This window comes from Oryx dammah, unplaced genomic scaffold (genome assembly GCF_014754425.2).
Source record: "Oryx dammah isolate SB20612 unplaced genomic scaffold, SCBI_Odam_1.1 HiC_scaffold_4, whole genome shotgun sequence".
Taxonomy (NCBI): domain Eukaryota; kingdom Metazoa; phylum Chordata; class Mammalia; order Artiodactyla; family Bovidae; genus Oryx; species Oryx dammah.
The window spans coordinates 32,355,255-32,371,778 of record NW_024070188.1 but is presented as its reverse complement, the minus strand read 5'-3'; the positions used below and the strand labels follow the sequence as shown (position 1 = coordinate 32,371,778).

At 40.1% G+C, this 16,524-nt stretch overlaps 1 protein-coding gene across 2 annotated transcripts in view; it reads right to left on the bottom strand.

The window, feature by feature from the left end:
- BVES (blood vessel epicardial substance) overlaps window positions 1-16,524 on the bottom strand; it is a 50,847-nt gene that overhangs the window by 25,969 nt on the left and 8,354 nt on the right. For both annotated transcript variants that reach the window (XM_040239110.1, XM_040239111.1), the window contains exons 2-5: window positions 15,769-16,005; window positions 12,090-12,214; window positions 9,063-9,250; window positions 7,908-8,016 (exon numbers count right to left, since the gene is read on the bottom strand). In XM_040239110.1, coding sequence (XP_040095044.1) covers window positions 7,908-8,016; window positions 9,063-9,250; window positions 12,090-12,214; window positions 15,769-15,994 — 648 coding nt within the window. In that variant the 5' untranslated portion in view covers window positions 15,995-16,005. The remainder of the gene's footprint in view (window positions 1-7,907; window positions 8,017-9,062; window positions 9,251-12,089; window positions 12,215-15,768; window positions 16,006-16,524) is intronic.

Sequence of the window (16,524 nt, the reverse complement as noted above, 5' to 3'; positions counted from 1 at the left end):
TATGGACACATGTTAATGAAGAGTAGAGTGAGCACTTCTGACTTCCAGCCCAGACATGTTTTCCCACCAGGTGGGAAATCCAATATGTTCTAGATTCATCAAGACAATCACCGAGAAAGCCATTTGGTGAAGTGAGCATAAGGCTGACTCACCATCAAGAATCCTCTGTGTAAAGAACAACTGAACATAGTGTCATAAAGCCTACATTCTAGTGGAGCAAGCTGGTAATAAGTAAGGATACGTGACCAAGAACAAAAAGATTTATAGGAAGAGAAGTATAAGGTCAAGAGACATAGAAACCTGTCCTTAGGAGTTCCCAGAAACAGTAGGAGACGTGTATGTAAACAAAAGGCGACTGAATAATATTCTCGAGGAGGGAGTATTTTTAGAGAAGGTGAGCACTGGGCATTCAGGATGACCAAGTCCTGTATCCAAGCATTGAAGAAAGAGTTAAGAAAGTTGAAGTCCCTTCGTTCTGCAAAGACATCATCCATGCCTTTGGAAGATACAATTCATGCACAGTGGGGGAAGAAGTAAAGGAGGAGTTGGAAATCATCCAGCGAAAAAAGGCGCCATTGCACAGGTGATATATTGCACATGCATTTAACTTTTTTCCAACCATTTTAATAACCTTAAGTTTTCCATGAGGCAAAAATACTTTTAATATGATATTATAGTTTGCTTAGAACCATTGCTTAGAACTATTTTTAAAAATTGAAGTTTAGTTGATTTAGTGTTTCAAGTATATAGCAAAGGGGATTTGTTTATACAATACATTTCTCCTTTTTCAGATTCTTTTTCATTATAGGTTATTATAAGATTGAATACCGTTCCTTATGGCATCAAATCGGGAAAGCAGTACATCAAGGCTGTATATTGTCACCCTGCTTATTTAACTTATATGCACAGTACATCAAGCAAAATGCTGGACTGGATGAAGCACAACATGGAATCAAGATTGCCAGGAGAAATATCAATAACCTCAGATATGCAGATGACACCACCCTTATGGCAGAAAGTGAAGAAGAACTAAAGAGCCTCTTGATGAATGAAAAGGGAGAGTGAAAAAGTTGGCTTAAAATTCAACATTCAGAAAACGAAGATCATGGCATCCAGTCCCATCACTTCATGGGAAATAGATGCAGAAACAGTGACAGATTTATCTTGGGGGCCTCCAAAATCACTGCAGATGGTGACTGCAGCCATAAAATTAAAAGACACTTGGTCCTTGAAAGAAAAGTTATGACCAATGTAGATAGCATATTAAAAAGCAGAGACATTACTTTGCCAAAAAAGGTCCATCCAGTCAAGGCTATGGTTTTTCCTGTGGTCATGTATGGATGTGAGAGTTGGACTGTGAAGAAAGCTGAGCACCAAAGAAGTGATGCTTTTGAACTGTGATGTTAGAGAAGACTCTTGAGAGTCTCTTGGACTGCAAGGAGATCCAACCAGTCCATTCTATAGGAGATCAGTCCTGAATATTCATTGGAAGGACTGATGCTGAAGTTGAAAGTCCAATACTTTGGCCAGCTGATAGGAAGAACTGACTCATTTGAAAAGACCCTGATGCTAGAAAAGATTGAAGGCAGGAGGAGAAGGGAACAACAGAGAATGAGATGGTTGGATAGCATCACTAATTCTATGGGCATGAGTTTGAGTAAACTCCGGGAGTTGGTGATGGACAGGGAGGCCTGGTGTGCTACAGTCCATGGGGTTGCAAAGAGTCAGATGTGACTGAGCAAATGAACTGAACTGAACTGCTATATAGCAAAGTGCTTCTGTTATACATATATACATTCTGTTTTAATATTCCTTTCCATTATTGTTTATCATAGGAATTGAATATAGTTCCCTGTGCAATACAGTAGGGCCTTGTTGTTTAAACATTCTATACTTAATACCTTACATCTGCTAACCTGAAACTCCCACTTTACCCCTCTCTAACTCCCGCCTCCATGGCAACCATAAATCTGTTTTCTATGCCTGTGAGTCTGTTTTGTAGATAGGTTCATTTGTGCCATATCTTAGGTTCCACATATAAGTAACATCATATGGTATTTGTCTTTGTCTTTCTGACTTACTTTACTTAGTTTCATAATCACTAGTTCCATTTCAGTTCACTTCAGTCACTCAGTCATGTCCGACTCTTTCGACCCCATGAATCGCAGCACGCCAGGCCTCCCTGTCCATCACCAACTCCCAGAGTTCACTCAGACTCACATCCATTGTGTCGGTGATGCCATCCAACCATCTCATCCTCTGTCGTCCCCTTCTCCTCCTGCTCCCAATCTTTCCCAGCATCAGGGTCTTTTCAAATGAGTCAGCTCTCTGCATCAGGTGGCCAAAGTATTGGATTTTCAGCTTCAACATCAGTCCCTCCAATGAACACCCAAGACTGATCTCCTTTAGAATGGACTGGTTTAGATCTGCTTGCAGTCCAAGGGACTCTCAAGAGTCTTCTCCAACACCACAATTCAAAAGCATCAATTCTTCAGCATTCAGCTTTCTTTACAGTCCAATCACATCCACACATGACTACTGGAAAAACCATAGCTTTGACTAGACGGACCTTAGTCGGCAAAGTAATGTCTCTGCTTTTGAATATGCTGTCTAGGTTGGTCATAACTTTCCTTCCAAGGAGCAAGCGTCTTTTAATTTCATGGCTGCAGTCACCATCTGCAGTGATTTTGGAGCCCAGAAAAATAAAGTCAGCCACTATTTCCACTGTTTCCCCATCTATTTCCCATGAAGTGATGGGACTGGATGCCATGGTCTTTGTTTTCTGAATGTTGAGCTTTAAGCCAAGATTTTCACTCTCCTCTTTCACTTTCATCAAGAGGCTTTTTAGTTCCTCTTCACTTTCTGTCATAAGGGTGGTGTCATCTGCATATCTGAAGTTATTGATATTTCTCCCAACAATCTCGATTCCAGCTTGTGCTTCCTCCAGTCCAGCATTTCTCATGACGTACTCTGCATATAAGTTAAATAAGCAGGGTGACAATATACAGCCTTGACGTACTCCTTTTCCTATTTGGAACCAGTCTGTTGTTTCATGTCCAGTTCTAACTGTTGCTTCCTGACCTGCATACAGGTTTCTCAAGAGGCAGGTCAGGTGGCCTGGTATTCCCATCTCTCTCAGAATTTTCCACAGTTTCTTGTGATCCACATTAGTTCCATTTATATTGCTGCAAATGACTGAGTAATATTCCATTATATGTATGTACCACATCTTGATCCATCCATCTGCTGATGGACATTTAGGTTTCTTCTATGTCTTAGCTATTGTAAACAGTGCTGCAATTCACAATGGGGTGCTTGTATCTTTTTGACTTATAGCTCTGTGTGGACATATGCCCTGGATCATATGGTAATTCTATATTTAGTTTTCTGAGGAACCTCCATACTGTTTTCTATGGTGGCTGCGCCATCTTCCATTCCCACCAACAGTGTAGGAGGGTTCTCTCTCCTCCACACCCTCTCCAGGCCATTCTGACCAGTGTGAGATGGTACCTCATTGCAGTTTTGATTTACAGTTCTCTAATAATTAGCGATGTTGAGCATCTATTCTTGTGCCTGTTTGCCATCTGTATTTCTTCTTTGGAGAAATGTCTATTTAGTTCTTCTGCTCATTTTTTCATTGGACTTTTTGTTGTTGTCAAGATGTATGAGCTATTTGTATATTTTGGAAATTAAACCCTTGTCAGCTGCAACATTTGCAAATATTTCCTCCCATTCTGTAGGTTGTCTTCATTTTTTTGATGGTTTCCTTTGCTGTGCAAAAGCTTGTAAATTTGATTAGGCCCCATTTGTTTGTTCTGTTCTAATTTCTATTGCCTTGGGAGACTGACCTAAGAAAACATTGGTATGATTTATGGCAGATAATGTTTTACCTATGTTCTCTTCTAAGAGTTTTATGGAATTATGTCTTATGTTTAAGTCCCTAAGTCATTTTGAGTTTATTTTTGTGTGCGTGAGAGGATGTATTCTAACTTCATTGCTTTACATGTGACTAGGCAACCATTTTTTTATTGATGGTTGAAAACTACTTTAAACCTGTTTAAATTATTATTCAATTTAAATATAGTAACAGTATTCATATAATAAGCTATGCGTGCATGCTAAGTCACTTCCGTTGTGTCCAACTCTTTGTGACCCTTCCGACCATAGCCCCCCTGGCTCCTCTGTCCATGGGATTCTCCAGGCAAGAATACTGGAGTGGCTTGCCATGCCCTCCTCCAGGGGATCTTCCAACCCAGGGATGGAACCTGAGTCTTATGTCTGTTGCATTGACAGGAGAGTTCTTAACCACTAGCGACACCTGGGAAGTTGAGTCTTCCAAGTCCACAAGGTCAAGCATTTAGTTGGAAGCAGGTAGTTAGCATATTGACTGAGGTCATTTCACCTGATAGCTAATGCTTCATTTCTGTCAAATAGACAGTTTTACTTAATGATTTCCTGTCACAGCAGCCAAGTGAAACATATCTTTAATGAGGAATTTTTTGAAGCACCTAGGAATTCTTAAAGCTTCCACAAAATACATTTGCTTTTTAGATTATTAGGGTATTTTCAGCAGTGCCATGCTTAAGTTCTTGTGAAGAATTTTACAGAAGAAATATAAGCCTAAAAAAATAAAATAAAAGTAGTGGAAGACACAAAAGTATTTCTCTCAAGTAGAGAATTAGACAAAGCATTTGTAACCAGGTTTGCTGCAATTACTCAAGGTGCTGGATTAGTCCCAAACCAATCTTACACCCTCACTTAATGAAAACACCTTATGAAGAACCAGGATGTCAGAGGGAAATGCTGAATGTGCTAGCATGGGAAATGGCAGTCTGACATTATGACTGACTGACTGTTCTCAGGGGAGAATTTATTATTTTCTTTGTGTACTGCACAACATTTCACATGTGAAAATGTCCCAGAAGTGGTCCATTCAGCTAATTTTTATTGAATTCTCATCAATAAACACTAAAACACAGCAGAGCCAAGGCTGGCAGATTAAACTGCTTTGCAACTCAACCCAAAGATTTACTTAACACTAAGATAAGGTTTTATTTAAAAGGAGTTAAAACTCAGTGTTCCTTTATTTCACCAGAGCCTGGACATCTGCCTCCAAGACATTCTTTTTCCCTTAAAGTCAAAAAAGGTTTGTTTTTCAAGCTTCACAGCACAGGATGTGCTATCGATTATGGGAAGGCAACAGCGGGAGGTAGAACCCAAAAGAAAAATGAAAATGGCAAAGCTCACTGGAGATGAAATGACTGTACAAAGAAGAAATAAGACACAAAACACTACTTCTGCCTTTGGTGATATTGATACTCAAGATTCTCCCAAGAGCTCTCAGCAGCAGCCTGTGTCTGTAAGTCCTAGCAGAGTACCAAGGGAGCAGCTGGCTGATTAGAGTTGGTGGGTCAGCTCTGCCACTGCCTGTCATCATAATTACCGCACGTTCCTGAACAGCATTCACTGTGTGATCTCAAGGGACAGCTGCCAATTCTACTGGCTTCCTTTCCTCCTTTCGAATTCACTAGCACCCCTACCAAAGAATGAATTTAAAGAAACGAAAGTGCAAAGGAAGCAGCGCTTTGTCAGAGCACGTACGACTATCCAGAGTTAGAGAAAAATGAAACTAGCAGGTAAGAGGGTGTGTGGATGCAGAAGTCTGGCCACTGACAATTTCAAGGATCCTCTGCCATTGGCATAGAGAGCGAAAAGCTGACTCTGGGAGCACATGATGGTTTTCATCTGGGAACTCGCTTCAGGAAGAGGCAATATACTCCTACACAGATGTGCAACAGCTATTTTTACTCTTGAGTATCCGCCAATAGGAACATTTAGTGAACAAGCAAAACAGAATCTCTCCCGAGGGCTTTCTCTGATGGGAGTCTTCTCCAGCTGTACGGGACTTAGGCTCGATGATGCCAGAGCAGTTTTTATCCATTGATCAATCAGCCACACCAGACTCTATGCGGAGAAAAGCTAACTAGTGCTTGGGGAGGCTGAACCAGTATCTTTCACCCAGTTAGGGTACCTTGAGTTTGGTCACGTTTTTAGAAACATGAGAAGCAAATCAATCATGAGGACTATTTCTCAAATGCCAAATCCCAATCCCCTGTCCTGAAGAAGCAGGAGAACTGTGATGAGAGGTAGAAATTCCTTTGTATGTTAATTTAATTACACACATAATTTGAAGTCCGGTGTTAAAGACAGTACATGCTATGTCCCAGGGGCTACAAGCTGCTGGAAACACAGGAGGTTCAGTCCCCTTCCTTTCCCCAAATGCTGGTCTCTTCAGGATCCTATGAAACAGTTATTGTGTAAAATCACTTGCTACTATAAACAGAAATAGATGCAACAGATAAATGTTGGGCTTTGGAAGAAGAAGTTGGAAGCAGGTCAGAGGAATGAGGGAGAGAGGAAAGAAGTGGCCCTGGACCAGTTTATAGGTGGTGGTGATTAAAGATACTGTAAGAATAAATCTCAGTGCAGAGCTGACCCCAGAAAAACCCAAGGGAGTGTGTAAGTTAGAGGAGGCAGGATGTAGGCTCTGCTTTTTTCTCCTGTATCTTTAGCTCTGCAAGCCTGGGACAGCATTGCAGCCAGGTAGTAAATTTATATGAGACCCTCTAGTAGACGCACATAACTTTAACACGTTGTACGGTTACTCAGGCAGGGTAGGAGCGGGGCAGGCCTGAAACCATTGTAAATCCACTTAGCTAGTGTCTGGGAATGTCCCCTTGTAGCTCCATGTGGCATCCCCAAGAGTGTGGCATCTCAAAATGAGACTCAACAATAAGACTTTGTCACCAAGAAACACGGATTTTTCCTCCGTCAGGTGGTAGCATCCCCTTCTATTCCATTTCCCACCTAAATGTTTACATTAACCCTCCTGTCAGTAATGCCTAACGCGGCTCCTGTTCATAAGAAACCCTATTCTCAGGATACTTCCTTACTGCTGTTTATCTAGAGGCTCAGACTAAGGAAACTCTCACCCATTTTCTTGGTTACTTTCCTGACAATACTGAGGGGAATAAAATAGGACAGCTGGACATTTACAGGAAGAATCAGAACAAAGAATCACATAATGGAGCGTTTTGGTTTTTTTTAAGATATTGAAAGAGTCAGGCTGAGTACTTCAAATTATTCTAACTGTAAAGAACTTCATTCTTTGCCCTTAAATATATTCATTACATTTAAAAGAGTACAGTGGTTAAATTTTTTTTTATGAGGATTAACAAAGTAGGTTCTCTAGGGCAAAATCAGTTTCCTGCTTTTCCCCAGTAAAAGTAACCAATTACATGTTTTAAGTACACTGATTATCCATAAATGACCTTTTCCTTTTTTTTCATAACAAAAGCATTAGATGTTCTCTATGGAAACATTATAAAAACTAAACAAAAAGGAAGAAAACAAAGCAATCAGACTTTCAGAAATAAGTGTTAACATAATGGCTAAATCAGGATATTTATTTATAGACCTCTTCTTGTGTACCTATACACACCACTTTCAGTTTTACAAGGAACTTCCCTGATGGTCCAGTAGTTAGGAATCTGCCTGCCAGTGCAGGGGATGCAGGTTTGATCCCTGGTTCAGGAAGATTCCCACATGCTACAAAGCAACTAAGCCCTTGCCACCTGAGAAGCCACCTCAATGAGAAGCCCACGCACCACACTGAAAAGTAACTCCCATTCTCTGCAACTAGACAAAAGCCCACATGCAGCAACGAAGACCCAGGACTGCCAAAAATAAATTTTAAAAACTTTTTGCAAAAATGGGATCATACTATCTATAGCATATGGTAATCTCTTTTTTCAATAAGTCACGGTCACTTTTCCATCCATATCCTTTGGATTTCGAATAAGACATTAACTAGTTTCAATCTTCTTAAAAATCATGCCAAAACATACCTGGAATTTTTCACCTTTGTGCATCTGGGTTGATCTAAATTCAGGAGAATCTATAAAGGCACAGGGGTAAATGTTATGCAGAAAATGTCCTCGATAGGAAACCTTCATTCTGATAACAGAAATTAGTGTTAATAAATGCATAATAATTCACACATAACATGACAAGCCTTAAAATCTCCATAATCTTATGGGTTTTTTTATTTTGTAAAAACTTAAAGACCCCACAGGAGACTGACATAATTAAAAAGCACTTCCCGGGGCACATGTATTAGTTTCAAAATAAGTTTCACTAACAACAGGGGAAAAAAGTGTCCATATTGAAGCAGACATGTTTAATTTCATCAGTGTCTAGCTGCTGCTGCTGCTGCTAAGTCGCTTCAGTCATGTCCGACTCTGCAACCCCACAGACGGCAGCCCACCAGGCTCTCCAGGCAAGAACACTGGAGTGGGGTGTCATTGCCTTCTCCAATGCATGAAAGTGAACAGTGAAAGTGAAGTCGCTCAGTTGTGTCCGACTCTTAGTGACCCCATAGACTGCAGCCTACCAGGCTCCTGCATCCATGGGATTTTCCAGGCAAGAGTACTGGAGTGGGGCGCCATTGCCTTCTCTGAGTGTCTAGCTGGAATGACCATATAATTCATTATTCAAACTGGTACACTTCTGAGAGAAAATAGACACTGCTGTCTCCCCAGGAGACTGATATTCCTAGAAGTTGCATTTTTGTGATATTCAAAAAAATAAGCAAGTCACCTCTAAAACATGCATCGGTTCAGTTCAGTTACTCAATCATGTCCAACTCTTTGCGACCCCATGAATTGCAGCACGCCAGGCCTCCCCATCCATCACCAACTCCTGGAGTTCACTCAGACTCACGCATAAGCTTCTTAAATTTTAATACCCAATTTAAACTTACTAAAAAGGTGAAAACTATTCACAAGTAAAAATCCTGATTAGCAACATGATTCACTGAGAGAAATCCTACATAACTTTACCATATTACTCTGTAACATTCTATAATGCAGTTGTCCAGATGAAAATTTACCTCCATGACCACTTACACCATTAGTTGGCAACATTGCCTTTCATTCATTTCCTACCCAGAAGCCAGAAGATTCCAGGCAAACAAGGCATTTTGATTTCCATAGAGCACTTACTTTCCTTTCAGGAGAATACTCAGACGGTCGTCAACTGAGGTTAGCTCCTCTACAGCATAGCTTTCGCCCTTTTTCAACGTTTGGATCATGCAAAACTGTCCAGTTAATCTTCTGAACAAATCTGGAGACACACGGAGGGGTTCAAACAATCGCCGGTAGATGCTTTTGAGTTCCTTTTCGATCTTTACCTGAAAGGAAGCAGTGACCGAATGCCACATCTAATGCAGCAACCCCAAAACATCAGCTGCTGTGGTCTAAATAGAGTTTTCAGAATAAACGGATCTGCAATACATGCCTTCATTCTTCTATATTTTGGTCAGTGGAATCTGACACCAAGAGTAAGTGGTGATGTAAGTTTCGATGCTAAAAGGGCACTTTTGCAATTAAGCTGAACTCTGACAGCATATGGTGAAGATCTGCACTGTCGATTACATCTCTTTCTATGCACTGTCGATTACATCTCTTTCTATGCACTGTCGATTACATCTCTTTCTATGCACTGTCAAGCAACCGTGGAGGTTCTGACTGTTGTCACAGTATTCGCCTTGCCCATCTTAGCATTTTCTATAAACAACATATTAATAAAAGCTTTTCATTTTAGAACATTTCTGTTTCACAGAAGGAAGTTACAGTAACTCTGAAATATTACAGCAAGGAAATAGGTACATAAATTAGGAATCAACTCGGAAATAAATTTACGAAGATTGATGCGTTAAATGTTTTACTTATGTGCAATTATTATCTAGTGAGTTAATACAGGAAATCAAATATCCTTAGCTGTAATTACTACTTCTCATGTATTTATTCCAAAGCAAAGTGAAGAATGTAAAATTCAAATGGCTCAGTCGCCTCTGTTGTCAGACTATCCAAGGCCCAAGTCAAGCCTATCCGTGTGCCCAGCATTAGTCTGGGAAATCTGTACTGCATGCAAATGAACTTTGATGTTCAAGTGGTCTTCCATCTCAGTGAAATCTGTGGCAGCTATGCCATGAAGCTACAGACCCAGGAGATCAGGGCTGCTCAGATGTCACTTGCAGCCTTTCTGACACTCTCACTTTCCTGCTGTTTCATTTTAATGAAGAATTAGCATTTATATTTTTCAAAAAGATAGGCTTATAGCCTGAGAAGAAACAAAAGCACAGATACTGAGTAATTTACTTCCTCGGTGGCACTATCACATCAACAACAACTACTGAATCTTATGTTCAGAACGTGGGATTCTAGTAAGTTATGATATTGAGAAGCTGAAATCCTTATTATTACTATCATCTACCTTCTCCACTCTAGAGCTTTCGTAATGAGTGTTTAATTAAATCACAGATCTGTTTCACTTTCAGCATGCACACTAGCCAATGTGGCACGATGAATATATGAACTGAAAAACTGACTTAAATTCATGATCTGCTAATCCTGCCAGCCTTAGCTCAAGTCCCAGTTCTTCCATGAAGCCGTCTAAATTCCTCTCTTTGAAAGCATTCACCTATCAAAGGTTTTTTTGAGCACCAGTTACATGCCAGCCGTGCTTGGCTGGAACAGAGAATACAACAATAACCGTGGGAGACGATCCTATTGTTTGCAGCTTCTGGCTGCTTCCACCCCTGAAAGAGGATCGTATATCCTCTTACCCCATCCTACTCCCACATCATCAGGCTTGGTCATGTCAGTTGCTCTGGCAAGCAGAAGTGATATATGCTCCTTTTGAGCAGAAGTTTTAAGAAACAATAAGTGTTTCTTTTGTTCTATTTTTCTCTCTGCCATGACAAGGCATGTCCAAATAGAACCTGCTGCTTCAGCAGAGACCCTGAAATGAAGAAGACACGGGGAATAGAATTACAGCTGTACACAGCTGCCACAGTCCATATATTAGGTGATGAAGAAAAAATGTGTTGCTGTTATATGGCACTGAGACTTTCAGACTGTTACACAGCATAACATAGTAAAAACTGACTAATACAGTAAGCAAAACAGAGCGGGTTACAATGTTTGAGGAGGTCACAGTCTAGTGGAATGTCTATGACACATATCAATCTGTATCAGGGAAATTGTCATTTCCTAAGAATTATCGTTTCTAACACTTTTCTATGTGCATGTCTGGCCTTGAATGTAAGATTAGAGCAAGCATGTTGTCTTTTGCTCTACTGAATATTTGCATGTGCTTTGACAGTCAACAGTCAACAAACAGCTATGCAGTGATTGCTAGAGACCATGCTATTTTCCTTTTCTGTTAGCACCAATTTGTTCTTGGTATGACCAAGGAAGGGCTTCCCTGGTGACTCAGAGGTTAAAGTATCTGCCTCCAATGCGGGAGACCCGGGTTTGATCCCTGGGTTGGGAAGATCCCCTGGAGAAGGAAATGGCAATCCACTTCAGTATTCTTGCTTGGAGAATCCCATGGACAGAGAAGCCTAGTAGGTTATAGTCCACGGGGTCACAAAGAGTCGGACACGACTAAGCGACTTCACCTTACCTTACCTTACCTTATGACCAAGGAAACATAGCAAGATAAGTTGGAGTGGAAAAGAAAAAGTTAAATATTACTGTTTTCATTACAACTCATTGAAAATGGTGATTTCCTTAAATGAGTATTTTGGACATAGGGAAAAAAAAGCTATTACATTTAAAAACTAGCATAAAACATAACATGAACTACTTGTAAATCATTAGTGTGTTCTGAAAGTTGTCTATGAGCACTTAATTTTATAACTAAGCAAAGATATTACCAAATGACATTTGAATATCAATAAGAAGAAGAAATAATGAGCTTAGATGACTAAAAAGAGAGAATACTGTCATGTTCTTTCATGTCTAAATTGCCCTAATGATTAAAAATGTTTTAAAAACTCGTTTGTGGAACAAATTTCATGATATTCAAATATTTCATTTTCAGGCATATATACACAAAAAGTCTCATCTTCAGAAAAATGATATTAAAGGGCCTAAAGATATTAGATGCTCATTCTCAAATATGAACAAAGTACTTGATTAGCTTTAAAATCTCTTACTTATTAATTAATTGTTAGTAATTACCGGTCTTTTCTTGTACAAAAGATATGAAAGATGCAGAATGTTGATCCCCAGGAACACTGAGTTCCAGATCATGATATCCAAGGCACATCGGTAGAGAGTGGCCCAGACGACATAAAGGGCACATCCTGTGAACAACGAGGTGGGCATGTAAGATGTCTTGTAGCTTAATAAGCTTGTCCTGTAGCTTCAGTATGTAGCTTAATACATTTGTCATCCTCTGTATATAAAATATTTCCAAACACATCTTGGAAATACATGTCAAATATCACTTTGTTACATTTTGGTTTTTGTTTGATTACCAAACCAAACCACATGTTGTTGCAGAAAACTTGTAAAGTATAAAAATCATTTTTAAAAGGAGAACAGAACCTCATAATTCTACTACTTAAAGATAGCCCTTGTTGATAGTTAATACTGACTCACAGTTTTTCTGTGTTTTTAACTGATGGCAAACCTAACGAATCCACAATTTAAAACTTACTTTTTTACTTATTGCAGTGATTTTCTCATTTCATTAAAGCACTTCATATCACTTCATGGGAAATAGATGGGGAAACAGTGGAAACAGTGTCAGACTTTATTTTGGGGGGCTCCAAAATCACTGCAGATGGTGATTGCAGCCATGAAATTAAAAGACGCTTGGTCCTTGGAAGGAAAGTTATGACCAATCTAGATAGCATATTAAAAAGCAGAGACATTACTTTGCCAACAAAGGTCCGTCTAGTCAAGGCTATGATTTTTCCTGTGGTCATGTATGGATGTGAGAGTTGGGCTGTAAAGAAAGCTGAGCACCAAAGAATTGATGCTTTTGAACTGTGGTGTTGGAGAATACTCTTGAGAGTCTCTCGGACTGCAAGAGATCCAACCAGTCCATTCTAAAGGAAATCAGTCCTGGGTGTTCATTGGAAGGACTGATGCTGAAGCTGAAACTCCAGTACTTTGGCCACCTCATGCGAAGAGCTGACTTATTAGAAAAGACCCTGATGCTGGGAGGGACTGGGGGCAGGAGGGGAAGGGGACGACAGAGGATGAGATGGCTGGATGGCATCACTGACTCGATGGACATGAGTTTGGGTAAACTCCGGGAGTTGGTGATGGACAAGGAGGCCTGGCGTGCTGCAGTCCATGGGGTCGCAAAGAATCGGACACAATTGAGCGACTGAACTGAACTGAATACATAGTTTTAATTGATTGTAACTGATAAACCATAATCTAACTATCTCCCTGCTGGTGGACAGCTGAAATACTTTGGCTCTAATTTAAAAAAAAATTATTTATTTCGGCTGCCTCAGGTCTTAGTTGTGGCATACAGGATCTATTTCCCTGACCAGGGATCAAACCCAAGCCCCTTGCATTGGAAGCGCAGAGTCTTAGTTACTGCACCACCAGGGAAGTCCCTGTAATTTTTTATAAAAGCAGCTTTATATATAAAAATGTATCTGTTCTTGTGACTACTTGCTTAGGGTGGATGACCCAACAGTGAGCTAAGAGAATAAGCTTTATAGACTCTGATGACATTAAAGGACTGTTTTCCAAAAGACTTGTGCAAATTTGCACAAATTGGTTGGTTGGTTTCAAATCTGCACAAATTTGATTGGCTTTATGATGGGAGAATCAGTATATATTTTAAATTTAAAATTATCCATATCAGTTATCAATACAAATATATCAACACACATACACACAGAAAAACTAAATCTTCCATTTTTACAAAGTTATTCACTTGCAATTTTAAAATTTCATTAAAATGATGTGGGGCACCTGAATAATAACCCAAAGTGTAAAAATTTTAATGTTCTTTAGATAATGAGTGAGTGAGTGAGTGAAGTCGCTCAGTCACACCTGACTCTGCGATCCTGTGGACTGCAGCCCACCAGGCTCCTCTGTTCATGGGATTCCCCAGGCAAGAATACTGGAGTGGGTTGCCATAGCAAATACTGAAGACATGTAAAATCTTATTACTTAAAGGAGAAGGGGTAACATGATGGAAGGACTGACTGGGAAGCTGGAGGACCCGAATTATAGTCCTGGTTGGGCTAGTTTTCTCTGGTCTTAACCTTGGATGATTCATGTGATTTCTCCAAGGCCTCAGTTGCTTTGTTTCTACAGTGCTGGACTAGGTGATCTCCCTCGGTCTGTTCCACCTCCAAAGTTCTGTCTTAAAAGTCATAATTAGCTTTTGCTTTTTTATAGGGTGTGGTTTTATTTCTTCCCTCGATACTCTGTTCCTCCTGCTATAATCCCTACCTGACCCAGAGGTAACAGCCACAGAACCCTACCTTCCAGCCATCCTTCCAGCACTTTCTTTGACCCTTCCTTGTCGTTATCGTATATTTCAGGCACAGTGAGCTACTTTTCATCCTCCCTCAAGGTGCTGGATCTCCCCCTCCTCTCCTTTGCCCTGGATACCACACACACTCACACTCAGAGGAATCCTGTTCATCTTCCCGAAGCCAGCTCCACTGCCATCTCTGCAGTGCACCCTGGTCTGCTTTCCCGCTGAGCCCATCACCCTGTCTGTTTCTCCCTGGCACTGGAATGCCCACCTGCATCACAGCATCTGATGTGTCCTATGTGACTGCCCACCTGTTTCTCTCTGGCCTCCAAAAGAGTGTCTTCCTCAAGGATGCAGACTTCATTGTTCACTTTCTGTCTGACATTTTACAGATGCTCAAAACTGCATCTGAATCAATGAATCACCAGGGACATAATCACACAGAGAGTAACTTGTCCAGAATCACTGGCTAAAATGGTAAATCCGTCTGTTTTAGTATTTTGATATGCATTAATTTAACTTACTTCATCAGGGTTAACAGAGTATCTCCCTAAAATTTTATTTGAACTATTGTGTCTGGGCAACTATTTTTGTTCCCAGTGTTGCTTTACTGCTCCCAGCAAGTAAACGACTATTCAAATAATGATAGTTGAAACTATAGAGTATTTACTATATGCCAGGCACTGCTGCTGCTGCTAAGTCACTTCAGTCGTGTCCGACTCTGTGTGACCCCAGAGACGGCAGCCCACCAGGCTCCCCCGTCCCTAGGATTCTCCAGGCAAGAACACTGGAGTGGCTTGCCAGTTCCTTCTCCAATGCATGAAAGTGAAAAGTGAAAGTGAAGTCGCTCAGTCGTGTCCGACTCTTGGCGACCCCATGGACTGCAGCCCACCAGGCTCCTCCGTCCATGGGATTTTTCCAGGCAAGAGTACTGGAGTGGGGTGCCATCGCTTTCTCCGATGCCAGGCACTATTGTAAGTCAAATATCACATATACACATATACTCATAAACACTCACCTAATTCTCAAACCCCAGGAGGTGGTATTATTTTTACCCTTATTTGACACCTGGGAAAACTGAGCTATAGAAAGGTTATTGCCCCAGTTAATAATGGTTGGCAAGTGCTGGAACCAGGATTGTAAAAACACAGTCTGGCTCCAAAGTTTGCACTCTTACTCACAAACGGATTTCTGATGTCTGGAAAATCTAAACAACATATGAACATGTTGTTAGCTTTATCTAAAGTACAAAAGGGTGAAGGCCTATGTTCTAACTTACTTGATGTACTGCTAATTTGCTAATGAAGGCTCATAGTTTTGGTATGCTATAGACCCTCCCCAATACAAAGCCCATCAGATGCAAGTTATAGAAAAATTTTATATAACATCAGTTAAGTATCTTACCTACAGCTAACAGCCCCCTAAGAAGTATCATATGAAGGTGAAGTGTAGTTGGAATAACCAATCCAATTGCGAAAAAAATATTTGCTACATGAAAAACTAGATGATGTATCTCTCTCCAGTTTTCACAAGTGGTCTCATTGGAAGGCACAGGTAGGATTCTTTCTAACTCAGGTGTAAAACTTATTGCAGTTGCTTCTGCCAGTGGGCTAGACATGGTATAATTCATCTTGAAAATTCCTGTAAAAATGAAAAAATGAAAGGACAGTCAAAAAATGACAGCTGTATCTTATCACCTACCCCTACGGGTATTATATTTTACCAAAATTATTTCTGTGAACTAGATGTTGGTAAATAGACTTGTCTGGTGCTTATGAATTAGACAGACCTAGGTTCAAATTCCCACTCTGTCACATATTAAGTGTATCCATTTTCTTATCTGTTAATGACGATAATACTTCACTGACTTTATGATGAAATATATAAAATACTTAGGCTACTGCATAACTATTCCCTGATGTATATACCTATACATATCGAAACATTTATCTATTAATACGTTTGCATCTAAACATACTTGGTGGGGTAAAGAGGAAGGAGGGATTTAACTAGCCTATAAACAATCACCAATATTCATAAACCACAATTTAAAAGTTATTTAATATAGTTTTCTATTATGCTGCCATTAGAGACACTGAATCCAAACGCAGGAAAAATGACTAGAAAATGGGTTTTCTGAATACTTTGAAAAATTAACAC